At 44.2% G+C, this 27,536-nt stretch overlaps 2 protein-coding genes across 4 annotated transcripts in view; one reads left to right on the forward strand and one right to left on the reverse strand.

Annotated features, from left to right (window-relative positions):
* The first annotated feature begins 1,648 nt into the window (after nt 1-1,648).
* rdh1 (retinol dehydrogenase 1) lies at nt 1,649-4,327 on the forward strand. The gene is made up of 5 exons (XM_088314447.1): nt 1,649-1,681; nt 1,761-2,091; nt 2,790-3,048; nt 3,137-3,300; nt 4,104-4,327. The coding sequence occupies exons 1-5, from the start codon at nt 1,649-1,651 to the stop codon at nt 4,325-4,327; spliced, it is 1,011 nt and encodes a 336-aa protein (XP_088170573.1).
* Nucleotides 4,328-4,391: 64 nt separating this feature from the next.
* lrp2a (low density lipoprotein receptor-related protein 2a) overlaps nt 4,392-27,536 on the reverse strand; it is a 43,935-nt gene continuing 20,790 nt past the window's right edge. For 2 of the 3 annotated variants that reach the window (XM_088314437.1, XM_088314436.1), the window contains exons 33-79: nt 27,001-27,167; nt 26,732-26,875; nt 26,550-26,659; nt 26,252-26,429; nt 25,963-26,176; nt 25,262-25,501; nt 24,798-24,986; nt 23,568-24,500; nt 23,261-23,426; nt 23,027-23,185; nt 22,494-22,783; nt 22,199-22,399; nt 21,623-21,865; nt 21,295-21,420; nt 20,680-20,799; nt 19,868-19,999; nt 19,447-19,648; nt 19,071-19,366; nt 17,627-18,293; nt 17,048-17,218; nt 16,749-16,972; nt 16,447-16,624; nt 16,145-16,341; nt 15,622-15,867; nt 15,423-15,551; nt 13,625-13,744; nt 12,630-12,746; nt 12,190-12,306; nt 11,448-11,585; nt 11,251-11,373; nt 11,044-11,172; nt 10,718-10,849; nt 10,451-10,582; nt 10,224-10,367; nt 9,969-10,134; nt 9,761-9,889; nt 9,461-9,684; nt 9,193-9,372; nt 8,444-8,563; nt 8,201-8,291; nt 8,055-8,122; nt 7,695-7,812; nt 7,500-7,620; nt 7,202-7,312; nt 6,800-6,916; nt 6,193-6,264; nt 4,392-6,102 (exon numbers count right to left, since the gene is read on the reverse strand). In XM_088314437.1, coding sequence (XP_088170563.1) covers nt 5,914-6,102; nt 6,193-6,264; nt 6,800-6,916; nt 7,202-7,312; nt 7,500-7,620; nt 7,695-7,812; nt 8,055-8,122; nt 8,201-8,291; nt 8,444-8,563; nt 9,193-9,372; nt 9,461-9,684; nt 9,761-9,889; nt 9,969-10,134; nt 10,224-10,367; nt 10,451-10,582; nt 10,718-10,849; nt 11,044-11,172; nt 11,251-11,373; nt 11,448-11,585; nt 12,190-12,306; nt 12,630-12,746; nt 13,625-13,744; nt 15,423-15,551; nt 15,622-15,867; nt 16,145-16,341; nt 16,447-16,624; nt 16,749-16,972; nt 17,048-17,218; nt 17,627-18,293; nt 19,071-19,366; nt 19,447-19,648; nt 19,868-19,999; nt 20,680-20,799; nt 21,295-21,420; nt 21,623-21,865; nt 22,199-22,399; nt 22,494-22,783; nt 23,027-23,185; nt 23,261-23,426; nt 23,568-24,500; nt 24,798-24,986; nt 25,262-25,501; nt 25,963-26,176; nt 26,252-26,429; nt 26,550-26,659; nt 26,732-26,875; nt 27,001-27,167 — 8,780 coding nt within the window. In that variant the 3' untranslated portion in view covers nt 4,392-5,913. Of the gene's footprint in view, nt 6,103-6,192; nt 6,265-6,799; nt 6,917-7,201; nt 7,313-7,499; nt 7,621-7,694; nt 7,813-8,054; nt 8,123-8,200; nt 8,292-8,443; nt 8,564-9,192; nt 9,373-9,460; nt 9,685-9,760; nt 9,890-9,968; nt 10,135-10,223; nt 10,368-10,450; nt 10,583-10,717; nt 10,850-11,043; nt 11,173-11,250; nt 11,374-11,447; nt 11,586-12,189; nt 12,307-12,629; nt 12,747-13,624; nt 13,745-15,422; nt 15,552-15,621; nt 15,868-16,144; nt 16,342-16,446; nt 16,625-16,748; nt 16,973-17,047; nt 17,219-17,626; nt 18,294-19,070; nt 19,367-19,446; nt 19,649-19,867; nt 20,000-20,679; nt 20,800-21,294; nt 21,421-21,622; nt 21,866-21,932; nt 21,969-22,060; nt 22,088-22,198; nt 22,400-22,493; nt 22,784-23,026; nt 23,186-23,260; nt 23,427-23,567; nt 24,501-24,797; nt 24,987-25,261; nt 25,502-25,962; nt 26,177-26,251; nt 26,430-26,549; nt 26,660-26,731; nt 26,876-27,000; nt 27,168-27,536 lie in introns of all 3 variants that reach the window. The other variant, XM_088314438.1, reaches the window with a different exon arrangement.

Here is a 27,536-nt window from a genome sequence, read left to right on the forward strand (position 1 = left end):
TGCAACATTGAGTCGTATAGTCGATGTACTTTCGATAATAACGCTTACGTAAGATCTCAGCGCAGACAGCTGACCTCTCATCCAGAGTCTGGATCTTGTGCTGCTTTGCAAGAGCTTAATATTCAACTTGCTTTTGTTCTGATTGGACTTTGGCTCGACTCGACCGGTTCGTGGCCACCTTTGTACCCGGCGCCATTTCAGCTCAATTTCAGAATATCCATAACGTTTCATGAATTTTTTTTCAACCCTATATTTGTAGCGATTCATAGATAAGTCATTTTGAAAAGACTTCTGTCACCGTAACCACTAATCTGTCGCTCTCAAATGATTTCAACCTGCTTTCATTGGCTCTTAACACACGTTTTCGAAGAGATTTTGTTACTGCCGCTTTAATGGTGGAAAAGGTTTTATCTTGATTTCAATTTTCTATACATATCACAAAAAAATGAGCTTTTGAGCAGGGTTGTGTCGACTTTTTTTTATATCCATTGTATTTAGCATGCCCAAATACAACAATTACATTAAAAAAAACAACAACAAATAAAGATTTTTGTTCAAAGTGAACATTGAACTGTGTTTATTACCGACGGGGTGTATTCCTTCTGGTTCATTTTAGGTTTGGATCCTATCAATACAAAAGAATGCATGTTGCACAAGCCCATACTAGTGAAACATTGAAGGGTTTGTCTCTGCCTTCATTCGGTGTTTCTAATGAGGAGACAATATTCCAACTTCTGTAGACATGGTAGGTTTACTGATTTTTTTTAAAAACTATAATCTTAGAGCTCTCCAGTGTATTTATTGGTGCAACATTCAGTGAAAAGCAGAAAATGACACAACACAAGCGGGTAAAGTATGATGTGAGGTGATTGAATATTTTTGAATGTTTGGACTTGATTTAATGCATTGTTATAATTAATTACATAGTTTGTTTCTTAATGAATTATGCAAGAATTAATCAAGGGTGCCAAATTAGAGTTCTTGCTGACTTTCAATGTTGCAATACATTTTGTACAAAAATAAGAATTGTCAATTAAAGAACGGGTAAAACTTTTGCACAGTAAGGCCGGAAGCCACATTTGAACCCACAGCCTCTAAACTGTGTGATCCAATCTGCTTGAAACATTCCACTTGAAATTCAATATTTTTTTTTATACCTTTTTAATTTAAAAAAAAGTAGTACTTTTCACCTTTTTCCAGTAACCTTTTTGATGCAGGCTATTTTAATTTTATTTTAATAACTGGCGGGCCAATAAAAACATATTTAAAATAACTTAATTTTTAGTGCACGGTTATCAAAATAATAAAACATACATAAACTATCATTTATTAAATAAAGTACATTTCTTTCCAATTCAACTCCTGCACTGACCAAACTGTCTCACTCCTCGTGTTGGTCACCTGCTGTTCCACCAGTGGCCTCTTGGTGGCGTATGAAGTTGTGGGAACATGATTGAAGTCTCACGGTGCATGATGTCACTCTGCGCAGGTTGAATGTAAACAAACAACTGCAGCTGTTAGTTGATCTACTGGGGAGTAACCTCACATCCCCCAAAAAGATCAATGGTTGAAGCCTCTTGTCCTGTTTAGTCCCTAAACTTTAATTTAGCTCAATGAAGCCATCACAATTTTTTTTTTGTCCACTCAGATGACTGAAGGATTGACGTCAGGTATCTTAGAGGTACATCGAAGTTCCTCATTCAATTTCAAAAGGCTGACAATGTTGCCTACAGACGTAAATGAAAGAAGCTACATTTCAGGTAATGGCGTTCCATCCGACCGTGACCTCTTTCCTACTTGTGGCTGTCTTCGCCGCCACATGCTGGTACATCAGAGACTCCTACAAGGTGGGCGCTCTCAGCTGCAAGCATGTGCTCATCACAGGCTGCGACAGCGGCTTCGGCAACTTGCTGGCCAGGCAGTTGGATGGCAAAGGTTTCCGCGTCATTGCAGCGTGTCTCACCGAGACAGGCTCGGCCGAGCTGGCTCGCTCGGCCTCCCCCAGACTGAGGACGCTCCTCCTGGACGTAACGGACGGCGAGAGCATCAACAGAGCGCAGGAGTTTGTGAGCAGGGAGGTGGGAGAGCGAGGTGAGCCGGGTGAGGTGCAGGGGGGAGGGGGCTGATAGAGTGCCAGTCCGAGTGAGGCGCCGGGAGATAACCTGGACTGACACCCCGCCTTCGGGCTACTCCTCATCATCAACTCTTCATCCTCCCACTGACACATCTGATAGATCCTTTTAGTGCAATGTGGAGGGAGAGGATAAGCATCCCACACTTTTCACAGCTGCTGACACACCAACGCTTCCTATTGGAGCCCATTTTTAAACCCTAATTGTGTGAATGAGTCGAGCATTCTGAATTTAAATTAAAAAAAAAAATCAAACTATTAAACACATACGCTGAATATTTTCAATTTCTACCCCTCACAAAAAAAATACAATAAATCTCTAAATAAATTAAAAAAAATTTGAATCAAATAACAAAATGCATGCAACGTTAATCTGCAACAAATTTTGCATTCGTAAAGCCCAAGTAAAAAAAATCCAGTTGTATCATATGATCTGTTCTAACTAAAGTGACATTACTGGAAAGCGAAGCGTGGAGAGTCTGTGTCACACAGTCTGCAATCAACGCACTCCTTTGGGACTCCTATTGGTGTCCAACAGGTTGGATTTAAAACCTGGAGAGTTTAAAATAAAAAATAAATAAATGAAACGAGTCAACACAGTGACCTTCCCTCGACCTCTCTAATCTGCAGCGAATGAGCTAGCTTTGTTCCTCGGCAGGCCTGTGGGGGATGGTGAACAACGCAGGCCGGTCCACACCCATCGGCCCGGCAGAGTGGATGCGCTTGGAGGATTTCACAAAAGTTTTAGATGTGAACCTGATGGGCGTGGTGGACGTGACGCTCCACTTCCTGCCGCTCCTGAAGAAGGCTCGAGGTCGGGTGGTGAATGTGGCCAGCGTCTTCGGCCGACTGGCGCTCATCGGGGGAGGCTACTGTCTTTCCAAATCGGGGGTGGAGGCCTTCTCGGACGGCCTCAGGTACGCGGATCAGTCTTCTTCTTGTCATGAGGACTGATCTGAAAGAGAATTCACTCACAAAATGTTGTGTATTTCAAACAACGGGTAGGCGAGACATGCAGCACTTTGGGATCAAAGTGAGCATCATTGAACCTGGTTTCTTCAAGACTAACGTGACCCGGCTGGATCTCATCGAAGCTGATCTCAAAAGGCTTTGGACTCGCCTCCCTCAAGAAACAAAAAGCTCCTATGGAGAGACATACTTTGATGATTGTGAGTAAAAAAAAAAAAAAAAAAACTATTTACCGCTCTCTCACATACACTCACCAAAAAACCTCTCACTTCCCTTCAAGTTCTCTCTTGTGAGAAAAAAACAGCACTGCACAGTTTTTGAGTGTGAGAGTTTTTGTTGTTGTGTGTAAGTTTTTTTGGTATGACCCATTTTCTTGTTGTTGTGTGAACTGTTTTTTTTGGGAGGTTGGGAATGTTTTTTGGTGTGTGAGGAGGATTCTAGTGAGTGTGAGAGTTTTTTGGGTGGATGTGTTTTAAAGTTTTTTGGGGCGTGAGAGCTTTTTGTTTGTGTGAGTTGTTTTTTCTTGTGAGAGTTTTTTTGTCATGAGTGACTTTTTGGTGCGTAGGTTTTTTGTTGTTCTAGAGTTTTTTGTTGCTTTCAGTGAGAGCGGATTTTGGTGACTATGATTTTTTTTTGTTTGATTTTTGTATTGTTTGTGTGAGAGGATTCTTGTTGTGTGAGAGAGACTTTTTAATTGCGTGTTTGAGAGTTTTGTGTTTGTTTTTTGGGCATATGAGAGTTTTTGGTGAGTTTTAAGTTACTTTGTTGTGCGTGAGAGCCTTTTTGTCATGTGTGTTTTTTTTAGTGTGCGAGACGTTTTATGTTGTGTACAAGAGTTTTTTTTTTATGTTTTGTTTTTGGGCATTTAAGAAGTCAGTAAGTGTCAGGTATAGGGTTTTTGTTGCATTATTTTTGTGAGTTTTTGTGATGTGTGAGAGTTTTTCAGGTGAAAGGTAAACGTATTTATTGTCCTATGATCCATTCCAACGTTGTGACCTTGCAGACGTGAAGGCCCAGGCCTTCTCCATGGGCATCCTGCGCAGTCCCCGCATCTCCATGGTAACGCGCTGCATGGAGCACGCCTTGAGCGCCCGTTTCCCGCGCACCCGCTACGCCGCCGGCTGGGACGCCAAACTTCTGTGGATCCCGTTGTCCTACCTGCCTTCCTTTGTGTCCGACTTTGTTATCAGCATGCTTCTCCCTTCACCTGCGGCGTCAAGGAGGTGATGAAGAGGAACTTCTAATTTTTCAGCAGCAGCAATTTTCAAGTGTACAGGCTTTCTGTCAGTGGTCAGAGAGAGCAGGTTTTATTTGTGTTCATTTTAAGACGTGAAATGCTTTCACGTTGGATACAAAAGGACGCTTTTACATTCTTAGCGCATGCGTGGCTCTTGGAGATAATCATCGACATAAATTAACATCCATGCACAAGCATGTTCAAGTATTGTTTCAAACAATTGTGTCTGTTATTCCCAAATCAATACTGATGATCACAGTGATTAAAAGTCAAAGTTGGGGATCGCGTAAGAGTAAAAAAAAACAAAAAAACTTTTGATTCAGACTATTGCATTACTTAGCTCACATATGCTTAAACTGCACGTTGGAGAAATTTATTCCAATCACCCTGAAGGTATTGAGGTGCGTATATATAGATTATATATTTATTTTATGGCAAAGGCAGAAAATAATGAAGATTTTTTTTTCCCCTCGTGTGACAATAGAGGTACTGTACATTGCAGAATGCAGCTCACCTTGTTCAATGTGTATAAACGCACAACTATCCACACGGGCTATTTCAAAATCTTTGAGCTCAAATTTACAAATATACAACATATGTAATCAACATCTTTATCAGCAGCGTCAGTGCAAAGATATACATATTGTACATCAGAATAAAGGAAAAAAACAAGAATTGGCATACGTAATGTCACAAGGCATAAATGTTTTTCTTCTATAAAAATGTACAGCGGTGCTTTGAGATACAAAATTAATTTGTTCCGTGAACATGCTCTTAACTAAAGAAAAAAAAATCCTGAATCATGATTCCCTATTGAAATAAATTGTTATGAATCGGTTGCAGCTTTATTAATTTTTTTTAGCATGAAAATGAGCACTTTACATTCACCCATTGTGAAAACATAATTGTTAAATAGAATGTAAAGAAAAACATACGTAGCTAAATGGAATTCACCCGTCACAATGATTACTTTCTTGCGGCTTCTGGAACTTGGCCACCAGGGGGCAGTGTACGACAGTCATGAAGACAAACCAAAAAAAAACCTTTCACAACGAGTAATATTACCCGTTTCTGTTTTGCACTGGCTCGCAAAAATATGCTGGTGAGTATGGTTATATTGTAAGTCTACATGTGTTGCTGTGTTCTATTATTCATTGCTATCGACGCTATTCGTTAGCTCAGCGATGTCATCTTGCATTTTGTGTTAGCATTAGCATTAGCTAGAGGAAGCCAACGTTGTGTTCTTATTTTTAATGCACGGGTAATTATGTTTATTTATTTATTTTTTTATGTTTGACAGTAAACTTCAAGTGGGAGTGGCCTTTTATGGCTCAAAGCCTAATTTTTTCTAAAGAATTGTTCCTCTTTTATTTATTTATTTTTTTTTAACAATTCTTCTGCCTATACAGAAAATTGTCAGGGCAAGGACTCATGTGGGTGTTTCTCCATATCTCAAGGCACCACTGTACTGTGTATTTCTTATGAATAGAACAATATGAGTTATTTCTTTTCCACAGGCTGCATAAAAAAATAAATTCTGTGCAAAGTGTGATTTTCCCCGTCGGGGAGGGCGGGTTTATACGTCACTGTCCTCTTTAACGAGAGTGGCCGTGTCTTTGAAACTGTCCTCTGTTGGTGAAAAGGTGCTCGGATGATGATGATGGTGATGATGGTGATCCCTCCTCGGAGGTTTGGGGGGTGGGGCAAAGGGCTCCGGTGGAGACGGGTCTCCGCCTATGCTTGCTTCGGGCTTGTCGTCCCTCATCTGTTAATAAAATAATTCCTGTTATTTGTGTTTTGTTCTTACTTTTAAAGTAGGTTTAAAAAAAAAAAAAATAAATGTAGCCTAACTCACCTTGGAGTAGGACTGGTTTTCAAATGTGCTGCTGGGCTTCAGTTTGCGCTTGAATAAGCTCCACGTTGACTCCTTATATAAAACACATCACATGTTAACTGATGTATCTTGTACCTTGTATATTTCTTCACTTCAGCAAAAATCATCTCGGATAAATCAAATCAAATCATCCAAGCAGGACACTGGCCCTCGATGAACATAATTGAAGGCCCCTGTTTTAGACCAAAGTAAGGATTTCTTATTTCTTCTTATTGCATCTTGATGCCAAGTAAGTAAGCTGAAGTGAGTTATGGAGTTTCATTTAGACAAAAGTAGTGATTTACTGCCAAGGAACTATGTTGAAGTGAGCTGAGGAGTTTCATTTGGACACTCGGGCTTTCGTGCCATCCTATGACATCCCTTGGCAATTCTAAACCTTTTGGGAGGGCAATTAATTATTTGCACATTTGGGGTCTTTTCGGTAGAGCTCTTTGTCAATCAATCCCTGTGAGAATAACGGAACCATTATTTTCATTATTTAAGCTAAACTTATTCATAATAATAATAATGCACACTTATAAAATATACACAAAATACTTTTGCTAATCAAGCATAAGAAGAGACTGACCTCAACATGTTTGATCCCAACAGACGACGTGTTAACAAGGCCCCCGCTCTGCTCCGCGTGAAAAACCGGGTTCACAAAGTTGTTTTGTAATTTCTCGCTACTCACGTTAACAGTCATCTGTTCATCACCCAAAAAAAAAAAAAAAGGGAAATGTTAGTTTTGTGTCCTTACTCCGGCGTAATAAAGATTTTAAAGAATATCCAAGTGAAATGGAAATTATGTTTGTTTACAATTCAAATCAACTGTTCCCAAAACAATTTTGTTTGACTGCTTTTACTTGAAAAATATTTTTTGTATCAATAAATGCTATGAAAATAATATAACATAACATGCTGCTGTGCCTTCCGGGCACCCACTTTGTGTGTGCGGCATCGCAAGACGTTTTTAAGTGTGCCGGTGTACCTGCGAGGCGTGGATGACAGCTGGGTCAGCGGCCATGGCGGCTGTGTTGGCATATAACGGATTCTCAAAGGTGACAGGATGCCTCGTCACTTCCATGGCAAAATGATCATCCTATGGTGACATTTCACTGCCATTAATAATAATCAATTGCCACATCTTGAAAAACATTGTCCTTCATGGCCTACAAGAGCCAATTTAAAAAGTAACCCCCTGACAGAAACAGCGCAGTGATGAAGTGCTGCCCCCGTGAGTGAAAACGCTTTGATTGTCTCTAAAGATGCGAGCTCGTGAAGCTCACCATCTGCATGGCGGTATCGATGAAGGACACTCCAATTCGCGAGGGTCCGAGATCCACGTTATCACCCGAGTGGAACATCACTCCATTCCCTGTGTCGCTAGACTTCACCAGACTGCTGAGGCTAGAAAAAAAACATTCTTTCATTACTTTGCTACTCTTTTGCAAGGATTATAGGACGAGAAAAGCTAAGCTTACCTGGGCAACTTGGGCATCGAGGGGATGAAGGAGCCGGTTCGTTTGTAGTTGAGGAAGACTCCCACGGCCAAAGCTCCGCTAACGATGATGATGATGACTGCGAGCAGAACTGCCACAGCTTGAGAGAGAAAAGGTGGATTATAATTACATTTTATTCTCATTTTTCCTCCGTTTTTTTTTTTTTTTTTTTTACAGAAAATTCCTTTTTCCTTTTGGTATAAATAACCCAGCATTGGCTCCACCCCTTTTGGGCACAGCACTGGGTTCAGGTTTTTTTTCAGTAAATTTTAAGCAAGTAGTTTTAAGTATTTGTAAGTGCATCATAATTATATTGGGTGGTGGCAAATGAAGCCGCAGTACCTGTTCCCGTTGGCGCGCTTCGTGACTTGCCCATTTCGCAGTAGCTGCCCAAATAACCGTGAGGACATCTTTTGTAAAAGACGAGATGATGAATTACTTGGTGAACTTTGATGGAATGCTATGAAACACGGAGCAACGATACTTACTTGCATTTGGGCAGACCTCCTTCATCGGTGTAACAGGTTCCACCATTCATGCATCTGCATGCAAGAGGCATTGCGACAGGCGCCTCAATGGCTACGGGAGAAGAAGAAGCCGGGCAAAAGTAAAATCAAGCAAAAATTAAAAAAAAAAAATTCACGACGAAATAAAATGACAAAGGAGCAGCCAGACACATGAGAAGAGAAAAGCGGGAAGGAGGCAGCACATGCAGTCAGGCTGTGGCATACCTGCATCGCATTCACCCGAGTCGAAATCCAGGGCAGAGGAACCTTGTGGACAGGCACAGGTGTAACCACCAGGCCGAAGGAGACACAGGTGACTGCACACATTCTTGCAAGGGTTGGGCACTGATGAGGGCAAAGCAGAATCAATAAGACCAATGAGACAAAGGATGCTAAAATTAAAAAAAAAAAAAAAGTCACATTATACAGTATGTTGTTTGATAAGAAAAATGTTAATATCACACCAACACACTTTGTTTGGACAGCTAACTAGACCAAGTGTGGGCAAACTACGGCCCGGGGACCACATGCAGCCCGTTAAACGTTTTAATCTGGCCCGCCAAAGTTGAAAAAAATTAAATGACTAAACCTTGTTAATGTTTTATTTTTCTAAATACTCTGGCGTGTCAAACAAAAATATTTTGTTGTAATGCTTTTGTGCATTTTCATTTCAAATTAAATGTTTGGTTTTTTTTCTCCGATGAGGTGAGGTCCATCCATCAGCTCCTGATCCGGCCCCTCTGTCAAATATTGTGGCCCACCAGTCAAAAAGTTTGCCCACCCCTGAACTAGACTATGCCAGGTAACTTAAATTACTTTACCGGGTACCCCCCCCCCCCCTTTTTTTTTTTAAATGAAATCTATCTTTAGCTAGCTAGCTTAATGTATCTGTTGATAGATTTTAGCTAGCCAGCTAGCTTAATTGATCTATTTATAGACAGACAGATAAATAGATAGATGGATAGAGGACTGACCTGAGTGGTTGTGTCGGTGCTCCTGGTAAATGCGAACCTGAGTCAGCCAGGGGTTGATGGTTAACACTTTGACTTTGTTTCCTTTGCCAAACTTATTAGTCCTCCACACTTCCCCATTCTGCTTCGTTGTCCAGTACACATGACCCTCAAAAAGGTCCAGACTGTATGGATTTCCAATATCTGGACCGTGGACACAATACAGATAGGATTGCATCAATATGCATTCTTTTAGCATCACATTGTGATCAAGCGTATGGATGGCTCTGACCTCCCGATATGATGATCTTTCTGTCCGTGCCATCGGGCTTCATGGAGCCGATGATGTTTTCTTTGGAGTCACACCAGTAGATCCGGTGTGAATTCAGATAGTCCAGAGCCAGACCAGTAGGCCAGCCCAAGTCTTCTTCACCGACCAGAACCTGCCTGCTTTGGCCATCCATCCACGCGGATTCGATTTTGGGTTTCCGACCCCAGTCCGTCCAGTACATTGTTCTGCCAAGACCACGTGACGTTGATCAAGCTTTTTACAACACTTTTGTTCACCAACATGCAAGTAAAGCATCCATACCCAAGTGCTGGATTGACAACGATAGCGGCGGGCTGGTCGAGGTCAGCGTGGACCAACCACTTCCTGTAACGCCCGTCCAGTTTGGCCACTTCGATTCGATTGGTGCCGGCGTCAGTCCAATATATGTGCCTGAGAACAAAGGCGGAAGTGTGAACCGATGGTTCGACTGGGCCAAAAGGAAATCACCAAACAAGTGCGGGCGAATTACCCGCCAACCCAGTCGACAGCGATGCCATCAGGATTGGCCACATATTTCAAGTTGAGGTCCGTGTCTCTGACTGGGTTGTTGCCGTTATCATTGAAGGTGGTCATATAGGCCCGTTTGATGGAGCCAAACTCGGATCCTCGACCCACAACTGTCCAGTACACGATACCTAAAACAAGACAGGGTTAATGCAGCCTTTTTATTTGATTTTTTTTGCTGCTTCAGACAAAACAAGAAAAAACAACACTATCTCCTTACTTAGGCCTTGTTTGTCTGGATCCCACAAGTAATCCAGAGCTTGGATATGCTCGGCATTGTCCACATAATCTGAATACTGCTCCGATGAAAGATTGAAACGGCGGATGCGGACGTTATCCGGCAGGAGAAGCACTGGAGGGTTTCCTTAAATTATACAGATAACGATAAGAAATGCAGTTCAACACTCAAATGGAGTTAAAAAGTGTCTGAGCAGAGCTTTTTCTTACCTTGAGCAGCACACTGGCTCCCATGTGGCTCGCTAAAGGAGACAAAGCCCTCCGCGCAGAAACACTCGTAGCTTCCCTTTGTGTTCTTGCACTTTTGTGGACAAATGCCGTACACCTCACACTCGTTGATATCTTTTTTCCCCCCAAAAGAATGAAGTGGTGTGCAAAAAAAAAAGAAATCATGAGTATTGCGAAATCAGTAAGAAATACCGTCGATTTTCTGGAATAACGATATGAAAATTTAAACGTTGCATCGGATGCGAATACCTTCACAGGTGTGTCGTTCACCACTTTTGGCCCGGTAGCCGGGCATGCAGGAGCACAAGAAGCCTCCGTCGGTCAGGTCCGTACAGTTGTGCTCACAAACGTGGGCACTGCAGGAGTGCGTGCTGTGCTGGTCTGGTCGGAGAACGTGCAACACAAGACGAGTTAAAGCAAAGTCATTCATTGTGAGGGAGGAAACAAAGTCAAGCACAATATGTTAGGTTGGCCTTTCTATGTTTGTGGGATGTATTGGCACAAACAAGAGCAATTCATGGCGGTTCTAGCTCATAAATAAAAAAATTGTGTATATGAAGTGATTATAAACGTACAGCAGCCGAGTTCATCCGACTGGTCCCCGCAGTCGTCATAATCATCGCAGGCGTACTGAAGAGGAATGCATTGTCGGTTACTGCATTTGTACTCCTCGTCAGCGCAGGGTCCATGTGTGGGGCTTTGGCCTGGACGGGAACAAACGTCGCACTCAGGGATTAGTCGAGAAGATCACAAAAGGGATGGATGCCTCAAAGTCAGCTCACAGTTTTCTTGTCTCTCGTCCGAGCCGTCGCCGCAGTCGTCCACGGAGTTGCACAGCTCGTGGCTGTAGATGCAACGGTTATTGTCGCAGCGGAAGCGGAACTGAGTCTCACACTGGACCGTCACTGCGGATGGAAAGTGGACCATGACACCCGGGCAAGTTTGGAAGTTGGACTCTTTGCGTATGCGTTCTTCTCACAGCAGAGGTGAAGCTCCTCGTCAGAATGGTCGCCACAGTCGTCATCTCCGTCGCACTTCCAGTGAGGCTGCACGCAGACGTGGTTCTTGCACTCAAACAGGAAGTGGGGGCAGTAGGTGCCGTTTGGGAAGCGTGGTGCTAAAAAGTCAGGAACGTAATATGAGACTTACACCGAAAAGTTACTAAATGTAACATAGTAAATTGATCATTAAATTAATTTAAAAAAAATAATAGCAGTAATAGTAGTTAGAAATAATATTTAAAAAAATTCAATTAATTAATATAAAAAGATAAATATAAATAAAAATGCAACCCCCATTTTTCGCAACTAACGCATATCAAAATTTTGGAAGAATTTTTGGCGTCTACACAGGGGCAGAGCAATGCGCTGGCCAGGTTAGCCAGTAAGCTGTTAGCTTACAAATATTGAGCAAAGCATCGGAAAATCAAATGGCAGCAAAACGTAGCTTTTTACTTCGACTTGATCCTTCTAGTTTTATGAGTCTGTTGAGCAAGGTATTTTCTTTCAAAGAAACACCGATTGTGGATGCTATGCTTAACGATGACTTCACTTCGACAATTATACATGGATTTTCGCTATTTGTGGGCCGCCACATATTTTTATCACCCAGTGTATCTGCTTAGGAAGTCCGTGGTCCTCTCTACGGAAAAATTGTGGCCCCCTCAATCATTTAAGATCCCTGGTATAATTGAGAAAATCTCCCCAAATTTCCAAACTCACGACATGACGACTCATCCGTGAAGTCCACGCAGTCGGCGTTGCCGTCACATTTGAAGCGGTCGGCGATGCAATGTCCACTTCCACATTGGAAGTAGCCGGGGTGGCACGTCCGGAGCTCTGCAACACACGTCCAGCAAGCCTCGTAAGGAGATCGTGCGTATAGTTGCAATAAATGTAAATCTATTTAATTGTTGGTAGCATTTCTCATTTTATGTACTTGCGTATGTTCTATAATCAAGTCCCGAGTGCGACATGATCAGCAATTGTTCCCGACTTAAAAGTACGCATGGAAGCTTTCATTCTGTCTGAATAAAAGACGACAGGTGGTCCCGTCTGTTTGCCCCGCTCAAAAATGCCCGTTTTATTGGGTCTTGGCATGGTGGTCCACAGTTACTCGCAAACAGCCGGACCCCCAGCCAAAACAAAGAGCTTCCACCCACCACAGTCCCTTTCATCCGAGTTGTCTTCACAGTCGTTGTCATGGTCACAGACCCAACGGTCGGGAATGCAGTGCAGATTACTGCAACGAAACTCGCTCTCGGTGCACGCGCGTGGCGCTGAGGAAGAGCAAAAGCAGAAATTTCACAAGTGAACATCTTTATTTTCATAAATTCCATCATCTGAGGCACATTTATCAAGAGCTAAGGAACACATGAACATGCTTTCAAGGCCTCTGTATTATTTTACTCCTTATAATGACCCGAAGAAAAACACCATGGCCGCTTTAAGTTTAGCAACGTCAGTGAGGCTCCAAATCCCAGACCGGTTTCCTCCTTATTAAGCAGCACCTTCTCAGGCATGATTTAATTCTGTAGGGGTCAAAGGTGACAGACTCCCTCTCTCCTGAGGACAGACTGTTTCTCAAGCTGTTGATAAGCTCGCTTGTCTCATCTTACGGCAGCCAGCTGTCAGCACAAGTGTGAAGCCTCTTGCAAAATATCGTCCTGATAAAAGCATGGCAGGAAGATTTATTTGCCTAAAGTTCTATTTTTATGCAATTCTCAGGAAGAGCTGTAACGATTAAGGAACCTTGAAATTTTCTTAAACTCATGCCAACTCAAAAAATACCGCTCGTAGGTTTTATTCTATCGTAAGCCACTGAAACATTATGCAGTTTGGTTTATTTCTACTTCTTCAATACGGGAAAATAAATTTAAAAAAAAACCTACTTGAACAATTATTCAATTAAAATGTACTGAATGAAACAATGATGAAACTGTAATTTACACATGTCACCACAAGGTAGCGCAATTACACTCTGTGATCTCGGAACAACAACCAAACACCCATGACAACCTCCCCATTATATTTAAAGCAAAGTCAGATTTTTTTTATTTCACTTATAATGGGATGACGTGTACCTAATGAATAATAAAGTAAGCATATAATCATCTCTCTCTCTTTTGCTTGCGTTCAAAGTGTGGCGAGGACTCACTGCAGCTGCGTTCGTCAGAGTTGTCCCCGCAGTCGTCATCACCGTCACAGCGCCACCGTAGCGGGATGCAACGATGGTTGTCACACTGAAAGTCGCCGCTGGCATCGCAGGTCACTTCATCTAAACAGACAAAATGTTTTTTTTTTAATCGTTCAAATTTGTGTTGGCAGTGTTTTCTTTTCACGGAATTTAGATTGATTCAGATCATTTAATTCGAAACAGGCACGTGGCATGGTATGTTCTGGCAATGTGAGGGTTTTAATAAGTTTGGGAGTTTTCATTATATTTTGTTTTTATTTAATTTTGACTTGTTTTTGTTAAATGAAATTCGTCTTCACGAGTTTTTATTTGGTTGCAAAAAAATATTAGTTTTTATTAGTTTTTGTATTAGATTTAATATTTAGATTGTTTTCGTTTTTTAGTATATGGAGTATTTGTCAAATCAAAGTTAAAAAAAAGTCACTTGTTTTGTGTCATAAAGTAAACCAAAATACAATTCTTAAATGATGGTTTGACCTTTCTTCTTCAGTATGGACATAAAGTATACTGAAATAAATATAATAATAAAATAATAAAAATAATAAACCGTGAATTAACATTTCTAGTTTTATCAAGGTAATATGTAGTTTCAGTAAGTTTTATTTTTTAAAGCATTTTTTGTTTTTATTTGATTTCATTAACGAAAATGTTTTTGTTTTTTTTTCAGTATTAGTTCTTTTCTTTTTTTTTTTTTTTTTCGTTTTTATTAATACAATAACCTCGGTCTAGATATGGTATGAGGTGCTGCTGAAGGCACACTTGTTTTCATAAGATCCATTACACTTAGTTTCACAGTGAAACTCATTATTCTTATTAGGTTCACTACCTGTGATACCCAATTTAAATGACGGATTGAACACTAACATTCCACTCTCAGTGTTTGGACACACACTGAGTTCTTCGCAAAGCCTTCATAACGTCAACGTCGGGGGTCTCAAGTATTGCTGAAAGTTTGAAATGAAAGGCATCGCGTTTCTTAATTAAACCACAAAGGAGGGAGTCGAGGAGCGTGTCTGAGACAGATGGGTGACCTGTATTCATGCCTCGTGTGTGTATGTGCGCGCGCACGGGTTGAGGCCGCAGGAGGCGAGAAGTCGGGGAAGCGGAGGAGAGCTGGTGTGAGCCGTCTCCACCACACGGTGCTGGGTGTCGAAGATAGAGCGAGAGCTGCCCTCCTCATCCTCCACCTGGCCCATCTGCTGCATTCTTACGGGAAGATTAGCACGGATCTCCCCTCCTTCTCGGGCATGGCACTAATGGAGTCAGGGCCTCTGATAAGAGCCGGGGAGGGCCGCCGTGAGTGTGTGTGTGGACTACAAAGCTCCGTGAGTGAACCCGTGCCCCCACGCAAGGACAGAGCAACAACTCACGTAGATATGTAGACCTCTACTATCGAGCAACTCGTAAATATACCCTCTCGTCATCATGATGTGACGTTCTGTAATGGAAGCTGAGGAACTTCTTCTTCTTCTTAAAAATGCACAACCAAAGATTTTGTGATTTATGGTTGAGTTCAACTAGCCACAATAGAGCTCGGATCTTGATTTGGCTTGTGTGTAGGCGGAAGGCTGACGTAGTGGCAGCTATGTGGTAAGCTCGTATGACATCATAGCAGCATCGAACCCACGACTTCTACGCTGCTTGGTGCAAATGGGACTTTAAAGCCAACAAGAAGGATGTAATCAATCTTAGAAGTTTTGTATTTTAGCATGGGCGAAAAGTCGATATTTCGGCATTCTGTTGCCTCTGCTGGACTCACCGCAGCCCTGCTCATCGCTGTTGTCTCTGCAGTCGTCGTGGCCGTTGCATACAGACCAGAGTGGCACACATCGGTAGTTGGTCTTGCAGTCAAACTCGGTATGGTTGTCACATCGATACGCCGGCCCCACTTTGAGAGAAAATCATTTATTACGCCGCACCGGGCAGGGTACAAAGAAGAAGGGTCGAACTTCACTTACTGCACTCCTCGAGAGGCTCATCAGAATTGTCCCCACAGTCGTCATCAGTGTCACATTTCCAATTTTGGGGGATACAGCGTCCATTGCGGCATTTGAACTGCCCGGGACGGCACGTTCTGGTGGAACAACGCGAAGGATCTTCATCGGAGCGGTCACCGCAGTCATCCTCGCCGTCGCACTGCCACGACTCAGGGATACACTGCTTATTCGTACACTGCCACTGGTGAGGGTCGCACTGGTGCGTCACTAGAGGGTAACATCGATCAGGTTTGAATAGCACTTAGCAAAAAGTGGGCAACATTTTTTAAAATGAGATGGGTAAATGAAGCTTCAAATGCGCTTCATGAACCAGTTGTAGTATTTTCAGACTCCAGTAGATGGCACTCTCAGTTCAACATTGGGCTGAAAGCACATTGACATTTTTTAAACGCGTTATTTAAAGCAACAGCGCCATCTACAGGACTCAAAAATACAACAACTGGTACTTCATTTTCCCATCACGACTTGCCATAGCACAACGAACCACACAAGACGGGGTCTTCATCTGAGCCATCGTGGCAGTCCCGCTTGCCGTTGCACAGGAAGTGCGGACTGGTGCAGTTGCCGTCATTGCACTGAAACTGTCCAAGCCTGCAGTGGCGTGGGGGGCAGGTGGAGGGTTCGTCCGAGCCGTCTCGGCAGTCTCTCTGACCGTCACACTTCCACCAAATCGGAATACAGCTGTTTATGACGCAACACGTGCAACATTGTAAGGTCTTTTGGAGTTGATGTAAGGGAAGGTAGTTGGATCGAAATAGACGGCACATGAAAGCCAGCTTGACAAACCGTTCATTGTTGGCGCATCGGTACTGGGTACTGGTGCACATCGGAAGACATCTGGTCACTCCTCCTATTTGCATTGCCAGGAAGTGGTCAGGACACTCGCAGGTGTGTTCACGCCCCCCGTGACGGATGAGGCACAGGTGAGTGCAGCCCCCATTGTGCACAGCACAGGGATTGTTTACTACCGGAGGAAGAAGTGACAAGAGGCCCAAAAGCAAGATAAAGAGAAGACGAGTGTTGTTAGGCCGGTAATTTAAACCTGCACTTAAATCTAAGTAAATAACGACACAGGTGGGAGAACTTACGAATGGGCTGCCTGTACGGATGGCACACGTGAATATCAAATGGTCTGTGCGTGGTGTTGACCAGAACCTGGCGACCAGAACCGTCGTATTTGTTGCCTTTTTCCACCGTTCGCGTGTTCCAATCCGTCCAGTAGATCGTGTCCTCGAACACGGTCAGGGCAAACGGATGAGGTAAAACGCCGTTGTACACTGTGTGCCTGTGGTGACCATCCAGGTCCGAATACCTGAAACATCGAGATGGATAGAAGTTGCGAGGCTCAACGTTTCTATGGCAAGCGACCAGAGAGTAATGGACTCACTCGATGTAGTTCAAATGGGCGTCGGACCAGTAGAGCTTGTCATTTGTGTAGTCTATGGTGAGCCCATTGGGCCACTCGATCTTCGTGGTGATGATCGCCACTTTGTTCGTTCCGTCCATTCCAACTCGGCCGATGAAAGCTTTGTCACCCCAATCGGTCCAGTAAGCATATCTAACAAGAGGGAAAAACAAATCTGAATAAAAAAAATAATAATCGGACATTGGATAAGACCTGTTTCAAATGTGCACGGGGTTGTTCCTTTTTCAACCAGGCGTGGGCAAACTACGGCCTGGGGGCCACATGCGGCCCATTAAACATTTTAACTTGAAAACAATTAAATGAATAAACCTTGTTAATGTTTTATTTTCTAAATACTGTGGTATGTCAAAGACATATCAAAAAGTTTGCCCACCCCTGTTTTATACTGTAATAATCACATTTTGGAGTATATTTTCTTAGATTGTCTTCACATTTAGATTCGACAACAGAGAAGAAACGAGTGAAGACTTGCTTACTGAAGGTGACTGCTAACACGCTACCGTAGCTGCAGCTTGGAATGAAAGCTTTTCTTCGACTCACCCTTGTTTAGGATGCAACACAATGGCTCTGGGGTTCTCAAAGCAGTAAGTGTTGTTATCATCGACGCAGTGTTCAGCCAGTTTTTTCACAAATCGACCATCCAGTTCCGACACTTTTAGGCAATCCATGAAACTGTCCACCCAGTAGAGTTTCCTTGCGATCCAGTCGATCGCAAGGCCCTCGCCATGCAGAACTCCGTTGACCACCACTTCTCTGTTGCTGCCGTTGAAGGACATCCTCTCAATCATTCTGCGGCTCACGTCGATCCAATACAAGCGCTTGTCCACGCGGTCAAAGTCCATGGCGACCACACTGGTCAGGCCCTGGAGTATCAGCGAGTAGGCTTGCCCGTCCGTGGAGAGGTTCCTGAGGTAGTAGCGGTTGCTGAAGATGAGGTAAGGCGAGATCTTGCTGTTCTGGCGGCACCTGCGTCCGTCCGGCTCTCGGAGGAAGCCCGGGGCGCACTTGCAGACGTACGAGCCCACCGTGTTCTCGCACACCTGGCTGCACACGCTTGGCATCTCGGCGCACTCGTTGACATCGTCGCATGTCGTCCCGTCGGACATGAGGCGATAGCCGGGGCGACAGGTGCAGAGGAAGCTTGTGGGGGTGTCTGAACAGTTGTGGTCGCAGCGATGGATGGAGGGGTCGGTGCACTCATTGATACCTGGAATGACACAAGCGCCGGAAAAATGATTGGTGAGGCGGTCAACATTTAAATGTCTTTAGTCCTTTTGAACATTCTGCTAAAGAGGAAGTCAAGTCAAAAAATGTTCTTTACAATATTATGTTCCATGCGCTCCCAAACATATCATTCTGATTAATATTACGTTTATGGAATATGAATTAATCAGCAAAATCCACTCGTCCACATGCTTCATCTAATCTTTCATCATGTGTTTATTGAACACAACTTGAGAATAATTTGTTTCCCTCGAGCTTGTTTCGCCTTGACGCGTAGATGTTCGTCTTCTACTGTTTGTACACTCCTGCAGCAGCTGTAGAAGAAGAAAAACAGAAGGAGAACCTCCTCCGTGTGTCACGGCAAAGCAAGCTCGAGGGAAACAAATTGCGCTCGGATTTTGTTTCACGACTGGTGGTAAATAAACACATGATAAAAAATATCACATAAAGGCTCATTTTCCGATCTTCGACTTCCAATTTTTTAACTAAAATCGGGAGCTTGCTTGTTCCTGTTGAATCAAGACAGCAACACTGCCCCCTAGTGGACAGAGGAGGGATGACCTGTTAATGAGTACGTTTCTTGTTAGGACAAGAGAGTTTCTGGTAAGGATGAAAAACCTTTTTCTCCCCCGAGTCACTTTAGGGGTTACGTGTATACCCCCTTCAAAAAATAAAGCTCCATAGTGGGGTCAATAACAATTACCAGGATGTAGCAGGGAACATTGTATATCAGATACAGAGCAGTCTTCATCACACTTACCGCATCCTTTCTCGTCACTGTTGTCGGAGCAGTCGTCGTCCCGGTTACACACCTGGCTCTGGGGGATACAGTGTCCGTTGTCACATCTGAACTCTCTCGGGGGGCACGTGGGCGGGGGCGTGTGACACATGTGCTCCAGCTCGTCCGACTCGTCTCCGCAGTCGTTGTCCCCGTCGCAGACAAAGTCATGCGACACGCATCGCCCGTTCTGGCAGGTGAACTGGTGGTGTTGGCAGGGCTGGTAGGCGCAATCCTGCTCATCACTGCTGTCGCCGCAATCGTTACGCCTGTCACACCTGATTTAGAGGAACACAACACGATGAAGTCATCGTGCCAAGTGGGATGGATAACCGTAAAAGTAGTAATTTGGCGTAACCTGTAGGAGCTGCGTATGCAGAGGCCGTTGTCGCAGGTGAACTCGTTGACGCCACAGGATCGCCGCGAACAGTTCTGATGCTCATCCAGCGCATCTGTGCAGTCAGCGTCGCCGTCACACACCCAGTCTTGAGGAATGCACTTGCGCTGAGGCGGTCGGTTGTTCACACAGGTGAACTCTGCGCTTGAACATGTGCGGTTGGCTGGATGCAATCAGAGGGAGCGGATTAGGAAAAGGTTGAACAGGCCACACCAGGTGTCACAGTCCGAACATTCCTTACTGAATTTACCCAAAAACATTCAACCATGACTTGACATTTTTTTTATGCGTCCAATACCAAAGTCCAAAAATGCGAGAATTTGAATGAGGGGCAAAATGGGTGTAAGAAACTTACACCCATGATAAATAGTATTATGCATACCACAATTGTGTCGTTGGTCTTCATCACTCATGTCACCGCAGTCGTTGTCTCCATCGCAGATCCAGGAGAAGGCGATGCACCTGCCATCATCGCAACGGAACTGATCTGCATTGCAGGTTCTGGCTAACGTGGCTACAAGACAAAATGTACACACAAATCAAGATATGTTAGCAAGTCAAAAAAATGGTTGGAAACCCTGTGTGTTCAAATATTGTCCCTTTTGCGTTGCACAGTTTATTGCTGGTGAATTGATGAGCCCGTTTAAGTAAACACACACACACACACGTACACACACACACACACACACGAAAGGAGTGATTTTGGCAAGGATTCTGTGTAACAGCGAAGATACGCATTTTTGCAATCAGCACATTTGTGATTGGCCGAAACTCCCTTAAATGATAAAGTTGGCAATCTAACACTGCTGGAGCTCTGTAAAAAAAAAAAAAAAAAAAAAGGGTCAAAATAGCCCTGGTAAGTCCACATTCCCATGCATGGTGAGCTATCTAAACAAAAGCCATCGTGAAGCTGTGCAACCCCCACAGGACAAAAGGAGGTTGGAGGGGGGTGCGCCACAGTCGAATCCAACACACAATAGGAGGCCTGGCTGACCACCTCGTCAACAAAGAGATACACCGCACAGACTCACCCTCTCCACTGCATCACTCACCACTTCTTAGATGGGCGGACAGGCACAAACACACAAAAAACCGGGGGAGGGGGATGTGATGGTGGTGCTGATGGGTTCAGAAACACAAAGCCAGCAAAGGCCATTGGAGCCATTTGGGGTAAAAGAGTTGTGTGACACTCACTGCAGGAGAGGGGTTCATCAGAGCCGTTGGCACAATCGGCGCCTCCGTCACAGTACCAGTGGGCGGGGATGCAACGTCCGCTGGAACAACGGAACTCGCTCTGGGAACATGTGGATGTAGCTAGGTGGAAAATGTGAAAGATCACGGCATCACAAATTAATGTCGCGTGTTTGCAGTTACGCTAAATGAGATAACTTGCAAATGACAAGCAACATTGCGGTCAACAGAGATGAGCATCGTAAGTTCGTTACTAAGTTCCTGTCAGTATTTCAGGCTGACCCACGTGGCCCCAGTCCGTTTACTGTTCAGCAGTTTTGTGCCATCTTTGAATGTAAGTTTTGTGTAAGAAAGCCCAGTGAAAAAAAAATCTTTTTTGATTGCTTCAAACTGTTTGTTATTGAAGAGTGTATCTGAGCATGATTATTTTGCTTAAATATAAAAAAAAGACGCATATTTTGTCCTTATTTAAAATGGCATTTTTGTCATAATTCTGGCTCGTTCCTATGTGGTCCGCAGTTGGTGCTGATGAAAATTCCATTCCATCATTTAAATTGCCCATTTCTGTTCTAGGAATGCGGAATACTTGGATGAAAAATGAGTTGGCGTTCAACTCACCGCAGTGCGTCGGACTCTCGTCACTCATATCACCGCAGTCGTTGTCGCCATCACACAGGTATGAACGCGGGATGCAAATGTTGGTCGACTGACACTTGGTGTGTTCTGGCTGGCAGGTTCTCTCAGCTAAAATAAAATATTCATACATGAATTGAATGAATAATATGAATATAGACACTGTACTTACCAAAGTTAAATTATAACTAACAGACAAGCTTAACTTCCTCTTTTTTTTCTATTTTTAAAGGTTATAGTGTATTCCAGAAACATCACGCAAAAGCAGCCCATATTTTTCAAAGTGATTGAAAAATAACTGCATTTTACTCACGGCAGTTTTGCTCATCCGAGGTGCCGTTGTCATAGCAGTTATTGATGCCGTTGCAAACGTAATCCTTGGAAATACAGCGGCCGTTGTTGCAGGCGAACTCCGTGTTGGGGTCGCACTGCCTGAACAGACAGCCCACCTCATCGCTGTTGTCGCCGCAGTCGTCGTAGTGGTCGCAACGGTAATGGTACGGCACACATCGCCCATTGCCGCAGGTGAACACCGTGGGGTCGCATGTGTGGAAGGCTAACAAATGCAAAGCGGGACCCGTCAGAGACGCTTTTAGCACACGTGCATCGAACGCTCAAGTTACCTGACAAGGCTACAAACGATGACAGGAACTGAGGGACTGCATGCAAAGATGTAAGTCATCATGATTAGTATTGATTAGTCGCTATCAGCTTGCGTACTGAATTCCAACCAAGATGCACGCATACACACCTACATAGTTGAAATCAGACTTGGATCCTAAGAAGCATTATTTTTAGAGTGAAAGACAGAGCTTGTTAGTAAATCGAGGTGAAATTGCACGATCAGACAAGGGAAGAAAACCAAAATGAAAGTTTAAAGACAACCAACCACAGACTCTCTCCAGCTCATCGCTGCCATCGCCACAGTCATTGTCATTGTCGCACTTCCACTGGGCACGAATGCAGCGGCCATTCAGGCAGGTAAACTGAGCCGGCTGGCATCGTGTCCCATTATCAAAGATGCAGTGCTTGTTGTCAGCCAGGTACCAGGCGCCTTCTGACGGACAGCGACACTCGGCTCCATTTGGCCCTAACAAGATCACAGGATCACATTTTACTTGTTGTTTTTTTTTTTCCTGCAATTACTATCATGCTTGCAAAGACAACAATAACGATGCTCATACCTGGTGTGCAGATATGACTGCAGCCTCCATTGAACTGCTCGCAAGGACTGATACACTGCCGCTGCTTCCCGCCGGCCAAAACGTGGATATCCATCGGCCGAGACGGAAGGTTCTGAATCATCACCGTTGGGTCGGAGCCGTCGTATTTGTTGGCGCGGTAGATGCTACGTGTGTTCCAGTCAGTCCAATAAATAAACTGGCCAAACAGTGCCATGGCGAACGGGTAGATGGCCGTGCTGACGATGACCTCCCGATTCGACCCGGTCAGAGAGGATCGCTCAATTTTCTGTCTGATGGCGGAGCGAAAACAACGTCAATAGCAATGCCAGGGGAAGAATTTATACGCAGAGCCTAAAGTGGACTCTTGCAACATCTCAGAATTTAACCTGAAATTTTAAGGAAATTATGGCTTATAATGATACAAGAACCAAAACTGAACTTCAAGTATCAGCAAAACTTGTGGATAACGAGCAGAATCGTGTTCCGTTCCAAGAGTCCACTTTATCACAAAAATGGATTTTGTCCGATCTTACAAGCTGGCATCAGCCCAATAGAGCCGCTCCTCTTCATCGTCTAAACTGAGTCCATTGGGCCACACCAGACTGCTGTTCACAATCTCTTTCCGGAAATTCCCACCTAAGGTCGCACGCTCGATCTTCGCATGGGCTCCCCAGTCCGTCCAATACATGTAACTGGCCAACGAGAAGGGATCCGGATCAGAATCTGCAAAATTCCAAGGATCATCGTGCTATGCAAGAAAGGCTTACCCCCGGCACGGGTCCAACACGATGGCCCTCGGCCTGGACACGTGGGCTATGGTAGTCCTGTGAGATCCATTCACAGACATCGCGCTGATGCTTTGGTTAGCATAGTCGCTGTAGTAAATGCGTCTATTTAGCCAGTCGTATGCAATGCCATCAGGGGCCCCAAGATCTGTTTCATCATTCGAACCACAGCGACATTAGAAAGATGACTGGCGAAGATCTGAATATCCTCATTTGAGGATGTTAATCGGTGTCATGTTTTAACGTAAACGTGCTGAAGCCAGAAAAAATAAGTACCGCCGTTGCCTACCTGACGCCACCACGACTGGAGCTGACGTGGGAGAAGACAAACTGATGTAGCTGATCTTGCTGGCTCCTGCACCTGAACTCTGGGTGAAGTAGATCCTTCGGTCAGTGAGGTCAAAATCCAGCGCCACCGAAGTGCGTGGCACATTGACCACGGGGAAGGGCACGGCGTGGTCATCTGGATCGAGGCGTAAACTGCGCACGGTGCTCTCCGTGGTGTAGATGAGATAGTCATCCCTTGACACCACACAGTTCTCATTATCTGGCGCCAGATTCCCAAACGCACAAGCGCACTCTCTGGATGCGTTGCCAACGTCGGCGGTTGGCATGGCAAAGCAGAAGTGGGCGCAGCCTCCGTTGGCCTCGACGCAGGGGTTATCGTTAAGCTCTTTGGTCGTGGACGGCTGCATGCGCTGGTCAAAAATGGTAACATCCCTCAGCATGTTGATGTTGTCTCTTATGACAGCAGGTTGCTCTGTGCTGCCAGGTTCCTTGCTTGCTCGGAACACCTTTTTGAGGTTTCGGTCCACCCAAATGATACTCCCTTGAAACACGGTGATGCCATAAGGGGTCGGATAGCGACCGCCATAGCGCACCACCTCCGTCTCTCCTCCTTGGGGGCTGACTCGGGCAATCATATCCAGAGAGTCATCAACCCAGTAGACATATCCGGTTTCCCGGTCCAGAGCTAGACCTCGTGGGGTGATAATCCCTGACGATACTAGAATTGTGCGATTGCCTCCATTCAAGAGCGAGCGCTCGATTTTCGGGTTCTGGCCATAGTCTGCCCAGAATAAATATCTATTCCGAGGGTCCACCACGATGTGGCGGGGCATGTCGGTCTGGGTTTTCAACAATACCCTTCGGAAAGTGGTGTTCAGGCGAAGAACTTCAATGTATGTCTCCGTCAGGAAGGCGTTGGTGAAATAAAGGTTTCCTGGAAGTAAAGTTAACAGATTTGATCCATCTTATACATAATAGAATAATAGAATTTCAAATTTGCATCAGGTCACCTTTGCGATGATTTTTTAATATAATTATATATTCAATTTTTATTCACCTTTATGAATTTGTCACGTTCACTGATGTATTACTTTGTTTGGAATTCATTTCTTTTCAATTAAAGTTGCATAGTTTTATAGGATTTGAACTGCAATTACGTGCAGAGTAATATGATTTTAAAAAAAAAAGAAAAAAATCTTTTTTTTCCCTCTCGAAGAATGAAACAGCATACCTGCAGCCCAGTCCACAGCTATTCCTCGTATGCCATTGCGTCCAATCCCACTTGTCACTACACTACGTAATCCCGAGCCATCTGTCTTGATTCTTCTGACCCCGTTCTGTGCTGTAACAGTGCTGCTGAAGTCACACCAGTAGATGTAGCCAGATGCCATGTGCACATCGACATGTAAAGCATTACGGCCTGAAAGAGCAAAAGAAACTCATTAGAAGCCAGGACGACGTTGGTTTTTGCGCTGGATGACGACTTCAGAATTGAAATCAAGCATTGTTACTGCAATATTTCATCTTATCACAAGCACCCTATTATCTCTAATAAAGGGCATTCTGATTCCGATTAAGAGTTTGAAATTAAATCAGATCCTATAAAATCTGAAAAACAAAAAAATAATAGCTTTGCGTTTGGTTCTCTGCAGGAGTTAGCATCTCTTGTTTAGCCGAAAGGACGCAATGACTGACCTCGCCCCGCCACTGGTACCATAGCTTCTGAGTGGTCCGCCCCTTCGAGACTGAAGCCTTTGATAACGGATAGCGTGGAGATGACAACGTAGGACTCGTAAGGGGAGCAGGTTGTGTTGTCAGCGTTGAGTTTAAAGCCCGTGGCGCAGGCGCATGTGAAGAGGCCCTGCGGTCGAGGCAAGCACAGATGCTCGCACGCAGCCATGTTGCTGGTGCAGCCGTTGGTTGTGCCGGCAGAGGCTGAATAGGTCAACAACGACAATCAGTCATTTGCTTGAAACGTTTTTTTTTTGTGCACTCATTTGATAGAATTCAGTGATGCCTTGACATGCGCTACCTCAAATCATCAATCACCATTGAAAAGAATGGAAAGTCCATTAATCGGTTCCAGCCTTCTCAATCAAAAACCCAACATATTGTACTTTACAAAAACATACATGATTTACTGTTGCTATCTAATTTATTGTGCCGTTCAATTGCTTCTAAAACTACACTATTGATGCTAACTATTAGCATTAGCATGTCAACAGCATTTTCCGTTATGTTAACAGTGAGCTGGCGGGCCGTCCTTTAGGAAATATTGTTTGGGTGTCTTAAATAAAAACGTGTAAATGTTTTTGTTTTATGTTTAGTTTGACAGTGAAAACTTAATTGTGATACATCAAGTGTACCTAATATTTTGTCTGGTGCATCTTACTCACAATCTCGGTAATGGACTTTCAGAACTCGGAGTCCCGACACATTATCCCGTAGCACAACCCTGTCGGCGCCTGTGGACTTGTCTGTGCGCTCGATGACCTCAAAGTCGCGGTCGGTGAAGTAGAGGAAGTTTTGATAGATGGCGACACCGCAAGGGTGAGCCAGACCTGACACCACGGTGACGCGGTGAGTCCCATCTGGATCTCCACGTTCAATCTGTGGACATTCACAATTCGTGTCACTGCTTGTCTTATCGTGTGAGCAAAACGTGTTATTTGAGTGAAGACCGACCACGCCACTGCTTGTAACAGCCCAATACAGCTTGTTCTCTTGAATGTCCAACGTAAGGAACTCGATGTGGTCCAGGTTGTTGGTGAACAGAGTGACAGGGTTCAAACCATCCATGTCCGCAGATGCCACCTTGGCAGGGATGCCACTCTCCGTCCCTTGGTCGGTCCAGTACAGTTTGCTTAAAAACATTTAAAGGATGAAGGTCAGCGTGTGAGTTTGTCGTATGTACAAGTGAGCAAGGCCTTGTCGAGCAAGAGGCTCAGTGTAAGTGCGGAAGGCTTGGTGTTAAAAAGCTCACCCACGTGCCGGGTCCACAACGATGCCAACAGGACTACCAGCGCCAGTTGGAGAGCCATTATTTGTGATGAGACTTTTTCTGTACTGGAACTCACCTCTCAGCTTCAAAACCTGCCCCGGCACAAACTGGTTCAATTCCTTGTTGCCGTGGGGATTTACTGCCGATCTGTAAATTGCGCTCACCTCTATCGACTGTGTTGTTGGATTCGTGTAGTAGAGGTTTTCTGTCATCCAGTCCAGGGCCAGACCAACCGGAGATCCCAGAACGGCTGCAGGGGCAAACTCCGTCCTGTTGGTACCATCTGACTTTACTCTGTGGATCTCACCCTAAAAGGCAAAAAAGGATACATGATGATGTCACTGCCAGAGAGGTATCAATTTTGAATGTTTGTTATTGTGCTTGTAGTTTGTAGTGGTGTTATCACACATAGTATTTGCGGACCGCAACTCACCGGGTGCTCGACCCAGTAAAGGGTCTGTTCACTGTCATCAAAGTCGACGTCGTAGCCGTTCTGAAGCCCAGCCACGGGCACCATTGCATCATTGCTTTTGTCGTCCGGGTTTAAGGAAATGCCATAAATGATGCTGTCTCTCACCACCACCAAGAAAGGCTCCTCAACTAAAACAAAGAAATTGAAAATTAAAAAAATAATAACACTTTTTACTGGATTCTAACACATGTCCGTAGGTACACGTTACCCGAGAGTTACCGTGTACTGATGAGTGAAAGTATGCTCCAGAATCTTATTTACTTAGTCAGCACAGATTAGAATCAATCATTTGTGAAGGGGCAATTTCATTCTTGGATAATCATTGGCCTCTGGGGAGACCGTGTTAGCTTTCATGTCCAGAAACCTGAGATGAGCTAAGCTGTCCACACAAGAAAACTCCTCGGACTAAAGGCTCCTTGTCTCCTCAAGACTTTGGAATCATATAGGCAGATTTTTCTAATATGTTTTTTTTTTTGTGTGTGTGGAGATGTAGCTGA

This window comes from Idiotropiscis lumnitzeri, chromosome 14 (genome assembly GCF_059441095.1).
Source record: "Idiotropiscis lumnitzeri isolate Australia: NSW breed Sydney's pygmy pipehorse chromosome 14, RoL_Ilum_1.0, whole genome shotgun sequence".
In the NCBI taxonomy this organism is placed as follows: Eukaryota; Metazoa; Chordata; class Actinopteri; order Syngnathiformes; family Syngnathidae; genus Idiotropiscis; species Idiotropiscis lumnitzeri.